General features: G+C 38.9%; 1 protein-coding gene across 1 annotated transcript; it reads right to left on the reverse strand.

The window, feature by feature from the left end:
- Positions 1-21,968: 21,968 nt before the first annotated feature.
- On the reverse strand, positions 21,969-23,056 carry LOC129083502 (annexin A2-like). Its single transcript, XM_054589334.1, is given in 3 exon segments — positions 21,969-22,556; positions 22,558-22,811; positions 22,814-23,056. Coding segments are annotated over 3 exon segments (1,032 nt in total). The 5' UTR covers positions 23,006-23,056; the 3' UTR covers positions 21,969-21,970.
- Between the last annotated feature and the right edge of the window lie 307 nt (positions 23,057-23,363).

The following is a 23,363-nucleotide window of genomic DNA, read 5'->3' on the forward strand; positions in this document are numbered from 1 at the left end:
CCCTCTGTATCTCCTCCTTGGAAAAGCGTCTGCCCAGGTCCTTTGCCCTATTTTGGATTGGATCGTTTGTCTTCTTGGAGTGGAGTTGAGTGAGTTCTTTATATATCTTGGAGATCAAACCTCTATCTGATATATCATTAGCGAATATATTTTCCCATACGGTTGGCTCCTTTTTCATTTTGCTAATGTTTTCTTTCGCCGTGCAGAAGCTTCCTATTTTGATGAGGTCCCACTTGTTTATTCTTTCCTTTATGTCCCTTGCTTTAGGAGACATATCAGTGAAAACATTGCTGCGTGGGATATCTGATAGTTTCCTGCCAATGTTCTCCTCTAGGACTTTGATGGTGTTGCGACTTATATTTAAGTCTTTTATCCATCTTCAGTTTATTTTTGTGTATGGTGTCAGCTGATGATCCAATTTCAATTTTTTGCATATAGCCATCCAGCTCTCCCAACACCATTTGTTGAAGAGGCTATTATTGCTCCATTTTATGCTTCTGCCCCCTTTGTCAAATATTAGATGTCCATAGAGACCTGGGCTTATTTCTGGGCTTTCTATTCTGTTCCACTGGTCTAGGGGTCTGTTCTTGTGCCAGTACCAGATTGTTTTGAGTATAGTGGCTTTGTAGTAGAGTTTGATGTCCGGTATTGTGATCCCTCCTACTTTGTGTTTCTTTCTCAAAATTGCTGCGGCTATTCGGGGTCGTTTATGGTTCCATATAAATTTTTGAAATGTCTGTTCTATTTCTGTGAAATACGTCATTGGTATCTTAATAGGGATTGCACTGAATCTATAAATTGCTTTGGGTAGTATGGACATTTTGATGATATTAATTCTTCCAATCCATGAGCACGGTCTATGCTTCCATTTATTTGTGTCTTCCTTAATTTCTTTTTTCAATGTTATATAGTTTTCTGCATACAGGTCTTTTACGTCTTTGGTTAAACTTATTCCTAGGTACTTTATTTTTCTTCTTGCTATATCAAATGGTATTTTTTCTCTGATTTCTTCTTCTTCTATTTCATTGCTGGTGTACAAAAATGCCTTTGATTTCTGAATATTGACTTTGTATCCTGCTTTTTGCCAAATTCACTTATAAGGTTGAGGAGGTTTTTGGTAGAGTCTACAGGGTTCTCTATGTACACTATCATGTCATCTGCAAACAATGATAGTTTTACTTCCTCCTTTCCTATTTGGATGCCTTTTATCTCTTTCTCTTGTCTGACCGCTGTGGCTAGGACTTCCAATACGATGTTGAAAAGAAGCGGTGAGAGGGGACATCCTTGGCGTGTTCCCGATCTTAGTGGGAAAGCTTTCAGTTTTTGCCTGTTGAGTATGATGTTGGCTGTAGGTTTTTCATATACGGCCTTTATTACGTAAAGGAATGCCCCATTTATTCCCATTTTGCTGAGTGTTTTGATCATAAATGGGTGCTGTACCTTATCAAATGCTTTTTCTGCATCTATCAAGATGATCATGTGGTTTTTGTCTTTTCTTTTATTTATGTGATGTATCACGTTTACTGATTTGTGTATATTGAACCATCCCTGCATGGCTGGGATGAATCCCACTTGATCGTGGTGGATAATCTTTTGAATGTATTGCTGGATGCGGTTTGCCAATATTTTGTTGAGGATTTGAGCATCTATGTTCATCAGCAAAATTGGCCTGTAGTTTTCTTTCTTTGTAGGGTCTTTGTCTGGTTTTGGGATCAGGGTGATGCTGGCCTCATAGAAAGAGTCTGGGAGTCTTCCCTCCTCTTGGATTTTTTGGAATAGTCTGAGAAGGACAGGGGTTAGCTCTTCCTTAAATGTTTTGTAAAATTCTCCTGTGAAACCGTCCGGCCCTGGGCTTTTGTGTGCTGGGAGTTTCTTGATGACTGCTTCAATTTCCCCAGCTGTTATCGGTCTGTTCAAGCTTTCTGTTTCTTCCTCCTTCAGTGTTGGAAGATTATACTTTTCTAAAAATTTGTCCATTTCATCAAGATTTTCAAATTTCTTGGCATATAATTGTTCATAATAGTTTCTGATGATCATTTGTATTTCTGTGGTATCAGTTGTTATTTCTCCTCTTTCAATTCTGATATTATTAATTTGGGTCCTCTCCCTTTTTGTCTTGATGAGTCTGCTTAAAGGCTTGTCAATTTTATTTATCTTTTCAAAGAACCAGCTCCTGGATTGGTTGATCCTCTGAATTGTTCTTTTCGTCTCTATGTCATTCAGTTCTGCTCTAATCTTGACTATTTCCTTTCTTCTACTTGCTCTGGGATTTATTTGTTGTTGTTTCTCCAGTTCTTGAAGTTGTAGTGTTAGGTCTTTTATTTGAAATGTTTCTATCTTTTTTTGGTAAGCCTGTATTGCTATGAACTTCCCTCTCAGGACCGCCTTTGCTGTGTCCCATAGGTTTTGGACTGATGTCTGTTCATTTTCATTTGTTTTCAGAAATTTTTTGATATCTTCTCTTATCTCATTATTGACCCATTCATTGTTTAATAGTGTACTGTTCAGTCTCCATGAGTTTGCAAGTTTTTGAAGTTTCTCTTTGAGGTTGATTTCGAGTTTCAAGGCCTTGTGGTCCGAGAAAAAGTTTGGTATTATTTCAATTTTCCTGAATTTGCTGAGGCTTGCATTGTGTCCTATCATGTGGTCTATCTTTGAAAAACTGCCATGAGCATTTGAAAAGAATATGTATTTTTCTTCTTTGGGATGTAAGGTTCTATATATGTCAGTTAAGTCTCTTTGATTCAGTGTGTCATTCAGCTCCACAATATCCTTATTGATGTTCTGTTTGGAAGATCTGTCCATTTTTGACAGTGGGGTGTTGAAATCCCCTACTATCAGTGTGTTGCTGTCTATATCTTTTTGGAAGTCATCCAACAATTTCCTTATAAACTTGGGGGCTCCTATATTGGGAGCATATAAGTTTACAATGTTGATGTCTTCTTGATAGATTCTTCCTTTAAGTATTATAAAGTGCCCCTCTGGGTCTCTCTTTATGGACTTTGTTTTGAAATCTACTTTGTCTGATACAAGTATGGCAACCCCAGCCTTTTTCTCTTGCCCATTTGCTTGGAATATTTTCTTCCATCCCTTTACTTTCAATCTGTGTAGGTCTCTTGCTCTGAGGTGGGTCTCTTGTAGGTAGCATATGTGTGGGTCATGTTTTCTTATCCATTCAGCTACCCTGTGTCTTTTGATTGGGGCATTGAGTCCATTCACATTGAGTATTACTGATAGAAACTTACTCATCTTTTCTCTTTGTACCTGTGTTCCTCTCTCTCTCTCATTCTTTTCCTTCATCTGCTTAAACCAGTCCCCTTAGCATATCTTGGAGTGCTGGTTTGGTAGAGATGTATTCTTTTAGTCTTCTCTTGTCTGGGAAACTCCGTATTTCCCCTTCTATTTTAATTGAGAGCCTAGCTGGGTAGAGCAGCCTTGGCTGTAGGCCCTTGCTTTTCATGGCTTGGAATATTTGTTGCCATTCCCTTCTGGCTTATAGTGTTTCTGTTGAGAATTTAGCTCCTAGGCGTATCAGGGCCCCCTTGTATGTTACTTTCTCCTTCTCCTTTGTTGCCTTGAGGATTCTCTCTTTGTCTTTGACATTTGCCATTTTAATGATGATGTGTCTTGGAGTGGACCTCTTTGAGTCCCTTTTGAGTGGGGTCCTCTGTGCTGCCTGGATCCATGAGAGCCTTTCTCTCCTCAAATTAGGGAAATTTTCCATCATTACTTTTTCAAGGAGGTTCTCTATCCCTTGCTCCTCTTCTTCTCCTTCTGGGATCCCTATTATACGGATATTATTGCGTTTCAGGTTGTCCTGCCCTAAATGCCTCTTCATTCTTTTTGAGCCGTTTTTCCATTTCTTGTTCTTTCTGGGAGCTTCTTTCTACCTTGTCCTCCATCTCACTGATTCGATACTCGGCAACATCCAGCCTGCTTTGGATTCCTTCTTACTGTGTTCTTCAATTCAGAAATCGTATTCTTCATATCCTCTTGTGTCTTCTTGATAGTTTCTATGTCCTTTTCCAGGCTGATATAGTTTGCTGTAAGATCCTGAGAGTTTCTCTGCAGTTCCTCATAGTTATCTTTGAGCTGGTTGAGCTCATTGAGCTTCCTTAGAACCATTGTTTTGAATTCAGTATCTGATAGTTCCCTTGCCTCTATTTCATTGAGCTCTCTCTGTGGGGAGTCCCCTTTTCCACTCATTTGGGGGGGACTTCTTTTTCTTCCCATTTTTGTGAGAGTCTGTTACGTATTTTTGTCCTTTACTTTTCTTTCTGGGCCTGCCTCTGATGATGTCAGTTGTTGACCCTATAGGACCTTGGGTTGTTTGTTTGAGCCTTCCAGGAATCTAATGTCTTTGTCTGAGTCCTGCTTGGAGCAGCTCTATGACCCCTTCGGTCAGGGCTGGGCTATATTTTGGGATCTCTCTGCGCTCTCACGCGGGCTCCTTGAGCGCGCTCCCAGCGCAGCAGGATCTCCCACCTGCCTGGGCTCGCATGTGCTTGCCCCAGACCAGGGGGCTTATTTGCGACCTCGCGTACTCATCTGGCCCCCCTGGCCAGCGAGCTCCGCGGCACTGGTCAGTTTAGGGTCTTCTATTGTGTATTTTCTCCGCTTTCGGCTCTTTGGGTGCGTTGCTTTCCCTCGCCAAATGGGGACTACGGAAATGGGAGGAAGTCAGCTCCAGGACTCTCCGGTTAATCCTGTCTCTGGTCTCTCCTCCAGGGACTCTGGGGAGCTCTACTAATTTTGTGGGCCGCTCCGCAATCACGGGCGGGCTGGTCAATTTACGCCTGCCCTTGCCGCTCTGTGCACTCCCTCGCAGGCCGTATGGGTGCCAGTCTGTGGGAGGCCTTGCCGGCTGGTGCAAGCGTTCGCCAGCCCACGAGGGTCACATACACGCTCGCCAACCCTTGCCGGTCACTCGGTGCAAGTGTGCACGCCTGCACTGGGTGTTTTGGGGGTGTCTATGTGTGCTTTTCGGCTTTTGGCTCTTTGGGGGTGTGGCCTCTTCCCGTGCAAGGGAGACTACGGCAAGGAGAAGGAGTCGGGACTCCCGGGTTCCTCCTCCCGTTCTTTCCCCAACGCCTCAGTTTCTAGTCTCTCCTCAGGGGTCTCTGGGCAGTTCTGTGACCCCTTCGGCCAAGGATCCACCCCCTGTGCGGACTGCGTTTCAATCGCCGGCAGTCTGTGAACTTGACTCTTACAATGAAAGTGTACATTGAATATTTAGTTTTTATTTTATTAAATATGGTGCATACTATGTGACAGAATCTTAGATTCAAAATAATATGATGTACAGGACATACACTATCACAGCTTCTGGTCAAATAAATAAAATGATTAATAGTTGCTAGAATCAGATTGCAGCAGGTGAAAGAGATCTGAGTAATACTGGGTCTAGGCTGCTTAATTCACAAATAAAGAAAATTCAGCCTGAGGGGCAACACTGGAATTAAAAAATGAGATCTCTTGACTCAGGTACTTTCTACCATACTAATTCACCTCTCAAACATCTACTGTGTTTTCAACATTCTACAAACCACTGTGGGCATCTAGGGGTATAAAACAAGGTCTGTCTCCTCAGGGACCTTGGTTGAAGAGACAAATCCAATACAAGTGAACTATTAGAGAATTCTAGGAGATAGCACAGTTCTAAGATCTGCAACATGCAGTGAAGTAAATCAGAGATAGTCAAGGAAAGGCATCATGGGAGCCATGGAACATCAGCCAGGCCATGAAGGATGACCTCACTTGGCAGGAACATTTGAGAGAAATATTACAGATGAGGAAAACATGTGGCGAAAACATGGGAATGAGCAAGAGTGATTATGAATCAGAGAGAAGGGAATCTGATAACATACTGCAGGAGTACGTGATAGGTAAGTTGTGGGAAATACAGATGGACAGCGAATGTGGGGCAAGTAAAACAGCCTTCACAACATTCTTTTCTTTGTGATGTAAGAGTTGAGGCTTTTGTTTTAATGATGAAGGAACTGGAAAGAAATGGAAGGATTTCATAAGGAAACCAAAGTGTTGAAAGTAGCATTTGAAGCCAGTAGATATAGTGATGGTGTGCTGAATGGTTTAGGTGGGCTTTAGGGCAGCCAGAGATGTTGGAGGCGAAAAGCCATTTTATTCCTGTACACTTTTTTGTGCTTGCAGCTCTCTCTTGCACATCCTAAGGACTGGCTGCCCTTAACTCCTCTTCATCACTGTTGTCTACCTACTTCCTACTACACTTCCTTTAGTACCTGGCCAACATTACCTTCTTGGTGAAGTCTTCTCTGAATTTGTCAAGTGGTTGACTATGCTTGCTCCTGTGTATGCCCACCATAGTTGAGCATTTCATGTCAATTACTATTTGTCACATACTAAATGGGATATACTTACCAGTTTTATTCAGAACAATATTGTGTATTCTTTTAATTGTATAGGACCTGATTCATCACTTAATACAGTACCTGACACTAAGTGGGACTTTAGAAAAGTTTATTGAAATGTCACCTTCTTCTCCCCTCCCCCGCAGACCTTCTGTGTGACATCAGTATCTACACTTCTAGCATCACATTTGTCTTAGGATTCCTCCTTTCTTGGATCTAAGGATTTTTTCCTTTTAAATGTTTTAAAATTAATTTGAGAAAGAGAGAGAAAAGGCAAGAGAAACATGGACTTGTTGTCCCACTAATTTATGCATTCATTGGTTGATTGTTGCACATGGCCTGACCTGGAAGTGAACCCACAACTTTGGTGTATGGAGATGACATTCTAAGCAACTGAGGTATCCTGCCAGAACCATCTCTGAGGACTTTTACTAACTCCCATTTAGTCAACTGTTTCATGGTTTGATCCTTGAACCAGATAGAATCCAACTGAAATATTAGATCCCTACATGTTATTATATGAGTAAAACATCTTATCATTTTGGTTCTCTTACTCCCTAGTATCCTATCCCTTAATACCTTCATCATCTCTCAGGCCATCAACCTTGTCCTGGCTTCACTTTCTTCCTTCTGGCAGAGATCAATGGCACATAAATACTCTTAACTCTTTGGTCCCTTGTTTTCACTGTACCAGCTGTGGAGGAAAATATACAACTGAGTCATGGAGAACCTCCACAGATTCATGGCCTCCAATATATGCTGGTCTTCCATGTTGTCTAGAATTTATCTTAATTCTCCTCATCAGCTCTGTTTCTCCATCACTTTGGTGACTATTTCAAGTCTCATACCTTCTAACTCACATTACTCTCAGCAAAGAATCGCGACACATACTTCACAGACAAAATAGACTTAATCCGTCAGAAACCTCTTCAATTTCCTCCAAAATACCTACCAATTCAATTGCAGTCAGTGTCCAGAGCTAATCTCAACCCCTCTGCTTACTGTTTTCATACTTCTACCTTTCATTTATGACTCAGTCAGCTAAAATCTGAATTCTGCCTGATGCCCTCACCTTGCCCTACCACTGAAACTTGTCTTGCTAAAAGCACTTGCATTCTTATAGTTGCCAAATTTCTTGGACAAATTTTAGTATTTTTGTCTCAATTATTCTGTCTGATACTCATAACCAGACCCTTTTTTTTTTGTATTTTTGATTTTGATGATTTGCCTTTTTAAAAACTTTTCTCCCTTTCACTGATGATTTTACTTGTCCTTTATTTACTTTAGGAGCTACTCTCCTGTAACCTCCTCGTAAATCTCACTAACCCTTGATCTTCTCCTCTTCTTTCCACTCCTCTCCATTCTTTTCTCTGCTTTTGCTCTTCTTGATCTATGCACATTCTCTGTATGATGTATCAAAACTAGTGGCTTCAACTACAGTGATTATCAACAAAACCTCATTTTCTACCTCACAATTCCCTGCTAAATTCAAGAAAATGTAATCAACTAAACATTTTCATTTTGGTGTCCCATGGGTATTACAATCTCAACATGTCAAATGGAACTGATCATCTTTCTCAAACTTTCCTTTTTCCACCTTACTTTTGCTACCACAAATGTGAAAGCCATCAAAACTTCTTCTCTTTTATAATATTGAATCAGTCTTTTTACCATCAATTTAAACCCCAATATCTGATCAATTTTCTTTATATACCTACTGCCTCTGATTTAGTCCTGGTTTATAGGATTACTGTATTACTGCAACAGCTTTACAACCAATGTCCTGATTTTAGTTGTGCTTTCTAAAATGTCCTTAAGATAATGTCAATTTCTAAGAAGTAAAACCAGTCATGTCTCTCTTATGCTTAAAATGTTTCATTTGTTCTCCATCTCCATCAGGATAAAATTCAAATATCTTGACATGGCAATAATAAGACCTTGGTGATTTAGCTCCAACTTCCTTTTCTACCTTTCCTTTCATTTATTTAATAATCAAAGAATATGTGCCAAGCACTCTAGCAAACGATGGAGACACAAAAGTGAGATGCAGTCCCTGTCTCTAAGGAACTTGCAGTCTAATAAAACAGAATGACATATAAACAAATATTTTCCAAATAGAGCAGTTTAGTCCAGAGTCACTTCTATAGTCTAATGTCTAGCCATTTTCTTCTTGGACATACAAACACATGTATAACTGACAACTCAAAGAGCCAAATCAGGTCAGAAGATGCTCTAGTTTCCTATGGCTGCTGTAACAAATTACCATAAACTTGGTGACTTAAAGCAACACAGATTTATTCTTTACATTTCCGTAATCCTTATTTTTGAAATCAGTTTCACTGGTGTAAAAGCAAGATGTTATCAGGACATTTTCCCTTCTGGAGATTCCAGGAAAGAATGCGGGTTTTGTGGGGGGGTTGTTTGTTTTGGGGTTTGGGTTTTTTTTTGCTTTTTATAGCTTCAGAGACTGCCTGCATTCCTTAGCTCCTGAGCCTTTCCTCCTATCATTTCAGCCTCTTGCTTCCATTGTCTCCTCTCTTCTGCAGTCAAATTTTCCTATACCTCCCCCTCCTAAAGACAAGCAGGATTACACTTAGGTTCCACTCACATAATCCAGGATAATCTCCCCATCTCAAAATCCTTAATCACATCTGCCAAGTCCCTATTCCTATGGAAAATAACATTTACAGGTTTCAGGGATTAGCACCTGGGTATCTTAGGGAGGCTTATCACAGACATGTTTGATACCACCCACAGAGTGGAAATTTTAAAAGCTTGTCTCTAACAATGAAATATTTCAAGGTATTACATGAATATTCAGATTTCAGCTTTCTTCTGAGACTTCTGTGAGCCTGCACACCATGTAGCTGCTATAGGCTGGTGCCTTTGAAGTGGCCTGTATTCTCCGGTCATCTCGGTGCTCACCAATTCTCACTACCCTGCACTCCTCCTGCCTTGGGGATCCACACTGACTGCTGGAATTTGGAACCTCTGTCTAAAATCTTTGATCTTTTTAACAAATCTCCACTTTTGAGGATATTCATCCCCTTGCCTAGAGTTGTTTTCCTCATTCTCCTTCCTCTACAATCACTGGACACTCCTACTTATCTTTCAGGAACAAGTGGAAGAGCTTCTTCTCTGGGGAACCTTTTCCACATGTCCTGTCCATGTAGGACAGTACCTCTAACCCTCGTATTTTAATATTTGGCCCACTACCTTTCTTACCTCCTTGGATGCACAGTTTGAATCTTTTTTTGACTTTAGCACCTCATCCACAGTAGGAGCTCAATAAATGTCTGCTGAATGAATATGTGTGATGGATGAAAATGGTGACACTATTGATGGGAGCCTTTATTGTGAAGTAAAAAGTGCTATTAAAAAAGGAGTTTTCATGAATAATGCTGCAGTGAATATAGAGGAACATATATCTTTAAAAATAAAGGTTTTCAAATTTTTGGGGTAGATACTCAGCAGAAGGTAACTCTAGTCTTAATTTTTTGAGGAACCTCCATACTGTCTTCCATAGTAGCTGTACCAATGTACATTTCCATCAGCAGTGTATGATAGGTTTTTTTTCTCCACAATCTCTCCAATACTTGTTATTGTCTTGTTGATAATAGCCATTCTAAGATGTGTGAGGTGGTATCTCTTTGTGGTTTTGATTTGTATTCCCCTAACAGCTACTGAGGTTGATCATATTTTCATATATCTGTTATTTGTATATCTTCTTAGGAGAAATGTCTATTCATGTCCTCTGACCATTTTTTTAATTGGATTGTTTTTTGTTGTTGTTGAGTTGTATGAGTTCTTTATATGTTTTGGATATTAACCCCTCATCAGAGGTATTGTTTGTAAATAACCAAAGTGTTCTTCAATAGGTAATTGGATAAAGAAGATGTGGCACATATAGACAACAGAATATTACTCAGCCATAAGAAAAGACATACTGCCATTTGCAATAACATGGACAGGTCTTGACAACATCATGCTAAGAAATAAGTCATATGAAAAAAGTCAAGAGGCATATGATTTCATCCATGTGGGATATAAAACTTAAAGCAAAAAACAAACGAACAAGACACAGAAAATAGTATAGTTGTTCCCAGAGGGAAAGGGAGGTTGTGGGGAAGTAGAAAAAAATAAAGGAAGTCAAATATATGGAGACAGGAGACTTGACTTCCGGTGGTGAACACACAAGGTAATTATACAGGTGATGTATTATAGAATTGTACACTTGGAAGCTATGTAATTTTATTAACCAATGTCACCCCAATAAATTTAAGAATTTTTAGCTGTAAAAGAGGATATTTAAAATTTCTACTATAGGCAGCTTTCTGGAAAGACTAGATGGGATCAGAAAACTGTGAATGAGAAAAGATTTAAATAAAGGGAGCGTGTTAGAGAATATGGAGAAGAACCAGGCCGAATTCAGGGACGGGGTAGCAAGGATATGCCCTGTGGTCTTCCTTTGTCCTGTGAGACCTGGTCAAGCTCTGCTTTGCATGAGGGCTAAAGGACAGACCTACAAATTGTAACATCAGAATGTATGACATCTAGTATCATCACTTCTAGGGTAGCTGAAGTGCTTTAAAGAAATACAGTTTGAATAATGAAATTGGTAAAATCTGTGGAAGATGCAGGGACATGAAAAGCTTACCTGAATCACAAATTATTCATGCTTCACGGGAAAACAATGAAACAGAACTTTGGCTTTTGTTATTGCTCCAGTACAAAATGATTAGTTTTAATTTTAGATGATTTCACATGCTTATATAACACACTAAATTCTGTTTGGATATTAACCTTTTTGTTTTGACCATTCCAATTTGAGACTATTTACTTGAGGTTATGGAATTGTTTCTTCCTAATGAATGCATTGAATTAAATAGTAAGATACATAGAATACTTCTTCCCAGTCCTCATATTTAATCAAATAAAGTAATTTTTTCTCTAATGCAAAAGCAAAGATGAATGGAACCTTGAACTAAAATTAGATTAAACCAACACAGTCATCTGAAGAACAGAAAATATACATACCCTCTGCTACTATTTATTACAGGAGAACATTCTTGTTTCCTGATATTGACCATAGAGGTGCTGGCTAAATCCTGACAGTTAAACTTAAGTCACAAATTGAGTCTCTAAAGTTGGTAAAAGTGGTTCAGCTGTTTTCCCACAACTAAGAATATTTGTCTACGTAGTGGTAAGCAGAAACACCTTAATATCCAAGTCGTTGACCATAACAATCACATGAATTTAGCCATAGATAATCTGTTCAATTTTTACTAATCAATAGTTATCACAGGGGTTTTAAATCTAGAATTTCTTTGGTTACTTTGCATGTTCTGCTTGTTTTCAAGTTACTAGAAGTAATTATGGATCTCTCATAAAGCTTATTTTAAAATTCTTGGCACTTCTATGTATATTAAAGTAGACTCATTTCATTATTGTTTTGCAATCCTAAAAAAAGTTGACCAAAGCAGAGAAAATTACTATTCCTCCTGTAATGTGATAAGTTCTATTGTTATAGGAAAAGTCAAAAGAATGGCTGCAATAATTTAAAAACAACTAGGTGAATTGTTTTTTTAGTTAACCAAAAGGTATCGATAGAATTTTAATAAAAATTCTGATTTTAATATTAAGGTGATGATTACCTTTAATCTCAGGATCAAGACTTTAGATTCTCAGGCAATTAAAAAACGGTAGCTCCAAAGGCCTTTAAACCTCTGGTGATCACAGACTGCACAAACCTCCCTCAAAAAGGAGAGTCTCATGAAGTGTGTTTTTCAAGAATTCTTGTGATGGCCTGGATCTGAAGAAAAGTTTTAGCTTCCACATGAAATGAAGAAATATTGAAAACATCTTAGATATAGGAAGTGATTTTTTTCACTTTGGCATTATATATTTTGAACTAAAAATGTATATTTAGATTGAACAGTGGTTGTAGAAATAATTGTATATCCAAACATTTTTTGTCCACACCGTAATCACCTGTTAACTTGTCTATCATTTTTTTTCTGAAATAACAGGAATTCCAGACCCTAATATTTGCATACAATTGTCATGACTTAATTGTAGTTTTAATGTGAGTAGAGATAAAACTGATTTAGGAGGTCTAAGATGTATATTCTTCTCCAAATTATAAGAACAAAGGTTCAACCCTGACCAGTATGGCTCAATTGGTTGGGTGTCGTTCACTGGTTCAATTCCTAGTCAGGGCACATGTCTGGGTTGTGGGTTCAGTCTGTGGGGTACATACAAGGGGCAACCTATTGATATTTCTCTTCCTCTCTTTCTCCCCCCTTTCCCCTCTCTCTAAAAATAAATAAATAAAATCTTGTAAAGATTTTATAGGATTGTTTTCTTACTTTCCCTTTCTGTTAATTCATTATTGGCATATAAAAATGCAACTGATTTCTGAAAATTAATTTTGTATCCTGCTACTTTGCAAAATTCATGTATCAGCTCTGATAGTTTCTTGGTGGAATCTTTGGGGTTCTCTATGTACAGTATCATGTCATCTGCAAATAAGGACAGTTTTACTTCTTCCTTTCCAATTTGGATGCCATTTGTGTCTTTTTCTTGTCTGATTGCTGGGGCTAGGACTTCCAGTATTATGTAAAATAAGAGGACATCCTCTGTCTTATATCTGGTCTTAAGGGGAACAATTGTAGTTTTTGCCCATTGAGTATGATGCTGGCAGTGGATTTGTCATGTATGGCCTTTATTATGTTTAGGTATGTTCCTTCTATTCCCACTTTGCTGAGAGTTTTTATCATAGATGGGTGCTGGATTTTATCAATAGCTTTTTCTGCATCTATTGATATGATCATGTGGTTTTTATCCTTTATTTTGTTTATGTGGTGAATCGCACTTATTGATTTGTGAATGTTGTACCAACCGTGCCTTCCTGGAACAAATACCACTTGATCATGGTGTATGATCTTTTTCATGCATTACTGCATTCAGTTTGCTAATATTTTGTTGATTTTAGCATTTATGTTCACCAGGGATATTCGCCTAAAATTTTCTTTCTTTGTAATGTCTTTATCTGGTTTTGGAATTAGGATAGTGCTGGCCTTGTTAAATGAGTTTGAGAGCCTTTCCTCCTCTTGAATTTTCTGAAATAGTTTGAGAAGGAAAGGTGTTAGTTCTTCTCACAATGTTTGGTAACATTTACTTGTGAAGCCATCTGGTCCTGGGCTTTTGTTTGTTAGAAGTATTTTGATTACTGCTTCAATTTAATTAGGTATAATCTGTCTTATCAGATTCTCTGATTTCTCCTGATTTAGTTTTGGAAGATTGTATGTTTCTAGGAATTCATCCACTACATCCAGGTTGTCAAGTTTGTTGGCATATAACTGTTCACAATATTTTCTTATAATCCTTTGTATTTCTTTGGTGCCAGTTGTTATGTCTCCTCTTTCATTTTTTATTTTATTTATTTGGGTTCTTTCTCTTTTTTCCTTGATGAGTATAGTTAAAGATTTATCAATCTTGTTTATCTTTTCAAAGAACCAGTTCTTGTATTCACTGGTCTTTTGCATCTTTTTTTTAATACTCCATTTCATTTATTTCTGCTCTGATCTTATTTCCTTCCTTCTACTCACTTTGTGCTTGGTTGTTGTTCTTTTTCAAGTTCCTTTAAGTGTAAAGTTACATTGCTTATTTGAGCTTTTTTCTTTCTTTCTTTCTTTCTTTTTTTAAGATAGGCATGTAATGCTATGAATTTTCCTCTTAAAATTGCTTTCCCAGCGTCCCACAGATTTTGGATTGTTGTGTCCTCATTTTTATTCGTTTCAAGGTATCTTTTCATTTCTTCCTTGATCTTGCTGTTGACCCATTCATTGTTTAATAATATGTTATTTAGCCTTCATGTCTTTGCATGGTTTTCAGTGTTCTTCTTGTGACTGATTTCTAGTTTTATAGCATTGTGATTAGAAAAGATGCTTAAAATGATTTCAATCTTCTTAAATTTATTGAGACTTATTTTGTGTCCTAGCACGTGGTCAATCTTAGAAAACATTCCATATGTACTTGAAAAGTATGTATATTCTATTCCTTTCGGATGAGATGCTCTGAAAATATCAATTAAATCCATTTGATCTAGTGTGTCATTTAATAAACCTTGTTGAGTTTCTTCCTGGAAGATCCAGCAATCCAACTTCTGGGAATATATCCAAAGACACCCAAAACACTAATTCGAAAGAATATAAGCACCCCTATGTTCATTGCAGTGTTATTTACAATCACCACGATATGGAAGCAGCCCAAGTGTCCATCAATAAATGAGTGGATAACGCAACTATGGGACATTTACACAATGGAATTCTACTCAGCCATAAAAAAAAAAATTTTTTTCCAGTTGCAACAATATGGATGGACCTGGAGAACATTATGCTAAATGAAATAAGCCAGTCAGAGAAAGACAAATACCATATAATTTTACTCATATATGGAACCTAATGAACACACTGAACTAATAAGAAAACAGAGACAGACTCATAGATGAAGAACAGATGACAGCTACTGGGGGTAGGTTAGGGGGTAGAGGGACTGAGCAAAAAGGAAAATGGGTTCATGGGCATGGATAGCAGTGTAGTGATTGTTGCGGGGAGGAGAGTATAGGGGAACTAAATGGTAATAGAAAAATATAATAAAGGTTAAATCAAAAATATATACTTAAAAAAAGAGAGCTGAACAAAGGCTATTGTGTGACTATATATTCCTTCTAATGCTATAATCACATCTTTGCAGAGAAATAACAAATTTTTAAATAACACTGTTAAAGGCATATGTAATCCAAGAAAAAACATCTTCGTTTTACTAAGCAGGGTTCTTGCCAACACAGTTTTCTTCTCATTGATTTCACATCATACACACTGGTCTAAGTGAACATATAAAAATGGAAATTGCTTCAAGGCTGAATACAATCCTGATATAGCAGTTATACCCTGTTGCTTTTCTGTATTAATCATTAACCCACAGGAAACTCTATGCTAAGATTTATCCTAGAGACATGTGTTTGTACCTTGAGCTGCCAGGTCCTTGTCCAAATGTATATGGAGGAGCAGATGAGGATGGTATCATGGTGTGCAGATCTGGAGTTCTTTTTTGGGGCCATGTTATAATATCTAAAATTAAGAGAAAATAATAATCATAACCAATATGTTTTGAGTACTTATTATGCCCAGGCACTGTTCTAAGCTGTTCCCTACATTAACCCATTTATTTTTGTTTAAAAAACAACAAGCCCGATTAGGCAGGACTATTATTATTCCTATTCTAAATATAAGGCAACTGTGGCTGAGAGGTTAAGTATCTTGACCATAATGACAAAGCTGTAAATTAGAGCCTAAATTCAAAAGTATGTCCATCACATGGAAACTCTTCAGTACCTCAGCTGGGATTTCCCCTTCTATTTATTAATTACTATACTTTTCAAACAAATACTACAAGATTTTTTTTAATATTATAGAGCTGACAAGATGATACAGCACCAGTATTTCCCTACTTATTGTTCTCTGCCACTTGTTTTATCAAGAGAATAAAGGACAGCAGAGCAGAATTCTAAAACACAGCAATAGTGGCCTATAGCACACTAGCTAACCTTCAGGAACACATCAACAGTTGACTTTGTGGACCCCCTTTTTCTATATTAACAGAAGTTCTCATATGACTATTTACATCCTTGGAAAGGCAAATATCATACATAACTACCCTTGAGATTTGGTTTGTGGTCACTCCCATTAGGTTACTCAGGATTCTTTTGGTTTCAAAGGGGTGAAACCAACTCAACTAATTTAAGCTAATGTAATAGTGAGGGTTTACTACTGGTTTCAGGTAAAGCTAGATCTAGGCATTCAAACATGTAGTTTGTATATTTTTCATCTCCAGCTTGGGTTACCCCTATGGTGCTTTCATTCTCAGGATTACCTCAATAGCTGGCAAATGGCTATCAGCAGGTTTAGGCTTAGCAATCTCAGAAAACAAGAGAGGGTTTCTCTTTCCTAGTGATTTCAGCAGAAAGTTCTAATTGGATGTTTATTGCTGACTGGCTTGCTTCAGTCACAGGCCTACTTCTGAACAAATCTCTATGGCCATGGCATATACTACTCTCATCTGTTGTGTATAAACCACTGGCTCCAGAGAAAGGCCTCTACTGAATCAGTGGAGGAGTGTTTCCCCAAAAGAGGATGGTTTCCACTGAATATAGGGAGATGGATGCTGAGCAAGGATAAGCCACACATGTCCATTATATCTATCATGCCAGAAGAATAAGTTGCCATCTAGTCATATCACTTTGAGGAGATTTGGGGTTCTCCACAGAACTAACTTCTCTACAATTAATTAACCTGTGGTGACTCAAGGCAAAAGTAAGTAAAAGAATATTAACAAGATTTCACTGAATCACGGCAATGCAGATGTGTAGATAGAGCAACAGTAGAAAATTTAGCTGACGGTGGCAATCAGAGATGTGACTTTGGGGCAAAAGCAACCTTTAGCAAAGAGAATATAGAGGCATTTCTACTAAAGTACATTACCACACGACAGTCAACAGGTCAAATTCACATAGATGATGCTTATTATGAAAGTAACTGCAAGTTATATATGCATCAGACTCTATAGCTTTGCAAGTATGCAAAGAACAATACTGTCAGTAGTAATATCTTTAAATGCCAAGAATGATATTTGGAAATAAAACATGAAAGAGCTTCAATATTCCCCTACACATACAAGTTTTTCTAATTTAATTCAATTTGTCATGCTACTTATGTTTCCATTAATTTAAAGTTGCAGTCACTCAATTCAGACAATTCTATTCTTGTAAATACAGTGTTATGAAATTTCATTTGTGCCCTGGCTGGTATGGCTCAGTGGATTGAGTGCCAGCCAGAGAACCAAAGGGTTGCTGGTTTGATTTTTGGTCAGGGCACATGCCTGGGTTGTGGGTTCAGTCCTCAGTCGGGGTGCATATGAGGGGCTACAGATTGATGTTTCACACATTGATGCTTGTCTCCCTCTTTCTCTCCCTTCCCCCTGCTCTCTCTAAAAAATAAAAATAAAAATGGATTATAGCTATTATTATAATTATTATATTATAAGCATGAACAAAATAACCAAAATGACTTTAAAAATACAAATAAGAATTAAGCTAATGAGAATTTAGAAAAATGGAAGACAGGGTCACTCAGTAAGTTACTATGAAAATAAAGCCTTATTTATGTTAATTCCTAATATCCCTTCAAAGAATATGAATTTAATATATTTTGGCTTAATTTTTTTTATTATTACTAAAAAAGAATTTAGGGAATTATCTTAATATTTTTCAGAATAGAATATTTTTTAATTATTAAATTATAATTTTAATTTTGGGATTCCATGTAGTTGTAAAACTGAATCGAATATTGTGAGTATAACTAGAGCTGTAGATATGGGAATAATATTTAATGAATTGCTTTTTATTTACCAAAGACTTTTCCGAATTTCTCCTTCCACTTGCTTATATCCAGATGAAATTCTATTTATAAACTGAGGCACGGTACATTGCTATTACCAATAAAGGAACTATAATGGGGACACAGCCATATATGAAATTACATCTTAATTATTTACAGTCTTCTCTTAGCAGCCTGAGTATTCTATGCTTCAGAGTTGTTTTGCAGACAAAATATCATCCAGGATAGTAATGCAGATACTATTTTTTGGTAACTTGTATAACTTCTCAGTAAAATTAAATTCATTGAAGAATTAGTCCTGCCTGGTGTAGCTCAGTGGATTGAGCACTGGCCTGCAAACTGAAAGGCAGCTGGTTCAATTTCCAGTGAGGGCACAGGTCTGGGTTGCAGGCCCGGTCCCTGGTTGGGCGTGTGCAAGAGGCAATCAATTGATGCTTCTCTCTTACATCGATATTTCTCTCTCTTTCTCCCTCCCTTCCCTTCTCTCAAGAAATGAATAAATAAAATCTTTATAAAAAAGAATTCCACAGATCTATTATAAAATAATCTGATGCTAATTTTTGATGCTTTAAAAATTATATAAGTGCTAAAAATATCTAACTGCTATCATTTATCTGACCACTTTTATTTAAGTGACAATTTTGGGGAGACTTCTAAAAATTAAACATCTATTTAAAAAATAAATGTAGATAATCATGGATGCCTCATTCCTGTCTGTACTGCTACTTTCCAACTCTGTGTCACATTGCCACACACAAAAAGAAATGAATAGAGACATCAGATTGACTGAAATTTCCTTCATTCTTGCATTCATTCAACAAGCACCTAATATGTGTCAGGCATGTTTCTAGGTTCTAGGAAGACAGGAATAAACATTACAAAGTCCCAATCCTCCATAAAATTTATATTCTGCTTGAAGAAGATAGACAATAAATTATCAGGTAGTCTTACTTTCCCAATGAAGAAAAATAAAGTAGGTTAAGGATAAGGTGGGAGAGAAAGGGGTGGTGATCAGGTAAGACCTGTCTGAAGAATTGACATTTGAGAAGAGACTTGAATGAGGAAGTGAGCCATGCAAAATGAGAGATGATCAGGGAGTGCAAAGGCCGTGAAGCAGAACAAGCTTACTGTTTTTAAGGAACAGCAAGACCCTTATGATTAGGACAAGTAAGCAGTCAAGAAGGAGAATGACAGAAGATGAAGCCACAAAAGTGAAGAAGGCCTGACTCTGCAGGGCAGGGGTCCCCAACCTCCGGGCCGGGGATGGGGGGGCGGGGGGCGGGGGGAACAGTACCAGTCTGCACAGCAGGAGGTGAGCTTGAATGTAATGCACTTGAATAATCCCAAAACTATCCCCCTACCCCTGTCCATGAAAAAATTATCTTCCATGAAGCTGGTCCCTGGTGCCTGAAAGGTTGGGGACTGATGCTGTAGCACATTCAGGTCACAGTAAGAAATTTGGGTTTACTATAGTTGTAATGGGAAGTCACTAGATATTTGGGAATAAAGAGTGATGTGATACGAAGTTTGGAGAAGTAAGAGTGGGACATTTGGTAATAAAGTGTGATGTGATACGAAGTAAGGAGACAGGGAGGAAGCCAGCCATTTCAGTAGTCCAAGCAAGGGCTGATACTACTGCAATTTCATAATATTGACTCTTTATTGTCTAATTTCCAAGATGAAAAACAAAAACTATCTCTGAGCAAGTGGTGTGTTGGGAACAGAAAAATCAGCTATTTAGCTGAAATGGTACAAATGTAGCTAGAATAAAATACCTGTTTCTATAATGACTAGAGAGAAACTGCTTACCCAAACTGCCAATTCACAGAAGTTTTTGTGTGGATGGTAAATTAAAGAAAAATATAAAAAGTCAGAATATTTTGAAACACATCTACCACCTTGTCTCCTATCCCCTCCCCCAGCAACAACCTGACTCCTGGGTGCTGTTCTGAATAGGAAACCAGAATGGACACTGCAGGCACAGCACACCTTCTTCCAAAGTAAAATGCTGCCATCTTTAGGTTTCTAGAGTACAAAAATAATGCGAAAAACAAAAACTTGTTTCTGTTTGACATTTCTGTGAGCAAGGTATTTGATTTGGAAATATATATATATATATCATTAAGAAAAACAAGAAATAAACCTGACCAGTCTCACTCCCTTGCTTTGCTTGGCCCAACCTGTGTTCTATTAAATGGACCTGTTTACAGTTGATTTTGAAAACTTTCTTTTTTTAGTGGGATGTAAATTCATTGCAAGTAGAGATGTGTTTATTGGGGGGGTTCCCCCTCTATAGCAACTAACACTAGACCTGGTACCTTTTCAAATGGTAAACCTTCTGCATCCCTTTCATGATTATTGACCTACTCAGGTTTTTTATTTATTCAAATTTGATAAATTATATTCTTCTGGGAAAGCATCAACTTTTCCCAGGTTGTCTAATTTATTTCCATAGAGTTGCATATAATATTCTTCTATAAAAGTTTGTCTCTCATCTACTCATTTTTTAATAATTTTTCATCATTAGTATTTTATCTTTTTACTTTCTCCTGTTATTATAGGATTTTAAGCAAAGAGAGGATTGCCTGTAGCAGCTTAGCCAGAATTTGAACTCAGGCAGTCTGACACTACAACACTTTCTCTCTAACACACGGCAACATTGCCTCTTAACATATATATGATAGATACATTAAAACTTGGAAATATTACAGTAGAAAAAGTGAATTGCTAACATATTATAAGATGACCTGATATTTGTAAAAATAAATTATAGCAAAAATAGTCATTTGTGTTTGTATCACAGAGGAAAATATCTGAAGAAATATTACCAAATTATTGACAGCAGTAGTTACCACAGGGTTGGGGAACAGATTCTGAAAGCTTTGTTTTATATTACATATTCTTCTTTCTAAATAGAGCCAGAATGAAATAAGTCCATGAAAGGGAGAGAGAAGAGGTGAAGGACAAAGAGGAGAAAGTGATGAAAGATGAGGTTCTGTCAATGTTGGAGGCTGTACAACACAAATAGGACCCGGCTTGTGACACTAATAAGTCTCCCACTCACACATTCTTTCAAGTCTCCAGCATTGTCATACTCTCCTTTTTCGGCCCCTCTCCTTTCCAACATTCCCAAGTATCCCTCATCGTGGTTTAAAAAAAAAAAACAACAAATTTTCCTTCACCCTGTGGATTCTTCCAGTTCCCTTTTTCTCTTCCTTTCCTTTTCCAAAATATGGCCCAAGCTCTCCAATGTTTCTCTTTCCTCTCTACCCAGTCCTTACTAACATAACACATAATTTCAAGAGCCATGCTGAAACTGCTCTCTCAAAGGTGAGCACAGGTAGCAAACCACGTCCCATCCCACCTCCCCGGCCACCGGCTCCGAACCTAGGACAGACGAGGCGGGCGCAAGCAGCTGTCAGGACCGCCGGGCCGGGCGCCTTGGGCTTCGCTCTGCCGGAGGTTCTGCTGAGACCCAATGCCCGCGCAGCTAGGCCATGGGCAAGAAGGAGGCCTCCACCTCTAGGCAGGAAACCGCAACTCCAAAGTTGGGGAGGCGGAGCGGGTGGGCACAAAAGAAGCTCTACACTCCTGTCTGCACCCAGGCCCTCAGCCTCGCCGGGTGGGACCCGGATGTTTAGGTTACAGGAGCGTGACCCGGAAGGGGATGGTCCATGGTGCATTTAAAAAGGAGAAAAATCTTTGCGAGTTCTGCGGTTCTGCACCACAATCATTGCACGAAGAGGCGTGTTTTTACTAAAGGGAATCCACAGCATTTCCTTACAAAATGGCGTCTTTTTTTTTTTAAGTAAAAATTCAGTTTATTCATCTGTTTATGACACAGTATACAAGAGGCAAAGTGTTTCACATCATAGAATTCACTTCCAACTACTTGGAATGTTCATTTCTTTGGCTAAAAGGAGAGACTAGTTGGGAAAGCCAGGCAATTCTTGGACAATTAAATAAAGTGGGCGCACGAGCAATGCTAACATCATCTTCACAGGGATGGGCATCGGGGCGGGGTGGGGGGGTGGGGAGCACGCTATTAGTCGCAAGCTGATTTTCTAGAATCATTAGCTGGAAGCACAGGAGCACCGCTCCTGGACACTCAAGCCATCTCGGGCCTCAGCCGTCCCCACCACACAAGTATAGCAGCGCTTTCTGGTAGTCACCCTTGGTGTCTTGCTGGATGTAGTAGTACAGGGACTTGCCGTACTTCTTCTTGAATTCTGACCTGATTTTCAACATGTCCACTTCACTGCGGGAGACCATGATTCTGATCAAGACCTTGTCGCGTGTCCCCTTGCCCTTCATGGGGACATACAGTCGGTCAGCAAAATACAGGGGTTTGTTCTGGATACACTGGACCAGGTTCAGGAAAGCATTTTCCAGGTCCCCCTTCACTTCCTTCTTGATGCTCTCCAACATATCATAAGGGTTGTAGCTCTTGTACCTTTCAAATACCTTCTGGAGGTGACACACGCTCCACTCGGTCATGATGCTGATCCACTTGGGAACATCAGTTCCTTTCCTCTTCACTCCAGCATCATAGAGATCCTGGGCATCTTGGTCAATCAGTTCATAATCAATGACAGAGCCATCTTCTGCTCTTCTACCCTTGGCAAGGGCAACCATCAGCTTGCGGAAGTCACCAGATGTGTCAGAAACAATATCCTTCTCCAGGTCAGTCTTGTACATTTCCTTGTAGACTGTTAATTTCCCCCAGCTCCTGGTTGGTCCTTGAGCAGATGATCTCAATGAGAGAGTCCTCATCGGTCCCCAGCCCCTTCATGGAGGTCTTCAGCTCGGAAGCATCATACTGAGCAGGTGTTTTCAATAGGCCCAGAATCACCGTCTCCAGGTGGCTGGACAAGGCTGACTTCAGTGCTGATGCAAGTTCCTTCTTGGTCCTTCTCTGGTAGACGAAGGCGATGTCCTGTCTCTGTTCATTGCTGCGGTTGGTCGATGTTGACGATGTTGACGAATGTTGACAACGGTGACCTCATCCACACCTTTGGTCTTGATGGCCGTTTCAATGTTCAAAGCATCCCAGTCGGCATCAAAGTTGGTGTAGGCTTTGACTGACCCATAAGCATTTGTGGGTGTAGAGTGCTCACCCTCCAAGCTGAGCTTGCACAGAATTTCATGAACAGTAGACATTTTGAAAGAAGCTGGGCCGGGTGCTGAGAGCTGTGAGTGTCCCCAGATGCAGAGCCCAAAATGGCATCTTTAGTACCAAATTCAATGGATTATAGTCATTCCCCCACCTCCCCGAGTGTATTATCGTGAGGTAACTAAAATTTCCTGAGTGGAAGCAGGGCCAGGCAGATCTCCAGGCTTACACAGATGAGAACCTGCCTCTCCTTCCCCTCCAATGGAAGAAGAATAAAAGAAAACCTGGTTTAAGGAAATCCCTGTCCTCTGGTTTCCATAGTTCTTCCTCATCCAGAGTGGCCCAGAGTAGCAGCCTAAAGAAGAAAGAGGGAGAAGCCCTAGTAGCTGCAGCCATTGGGTCTTT

Source organism: Pteronotus mesoamericanus, unplaced genomic scaffold (genome assembly GCF_021234165.1).
Source record: "Pteronotus mesoamericanus isolate MK-2021 breed Mesoamerican mustached bat unplaced genomic scaffold, CSHL_Meso_final scaffold_167, whole genome shotgun sequence".
Classification (NCBI taxonomy): Eukaryota; Metazoa; Chordata; class Mammalia; order Chiroptera; family Mormoopidae; genus Pteronotus; species Pteronotus mesoamericanus.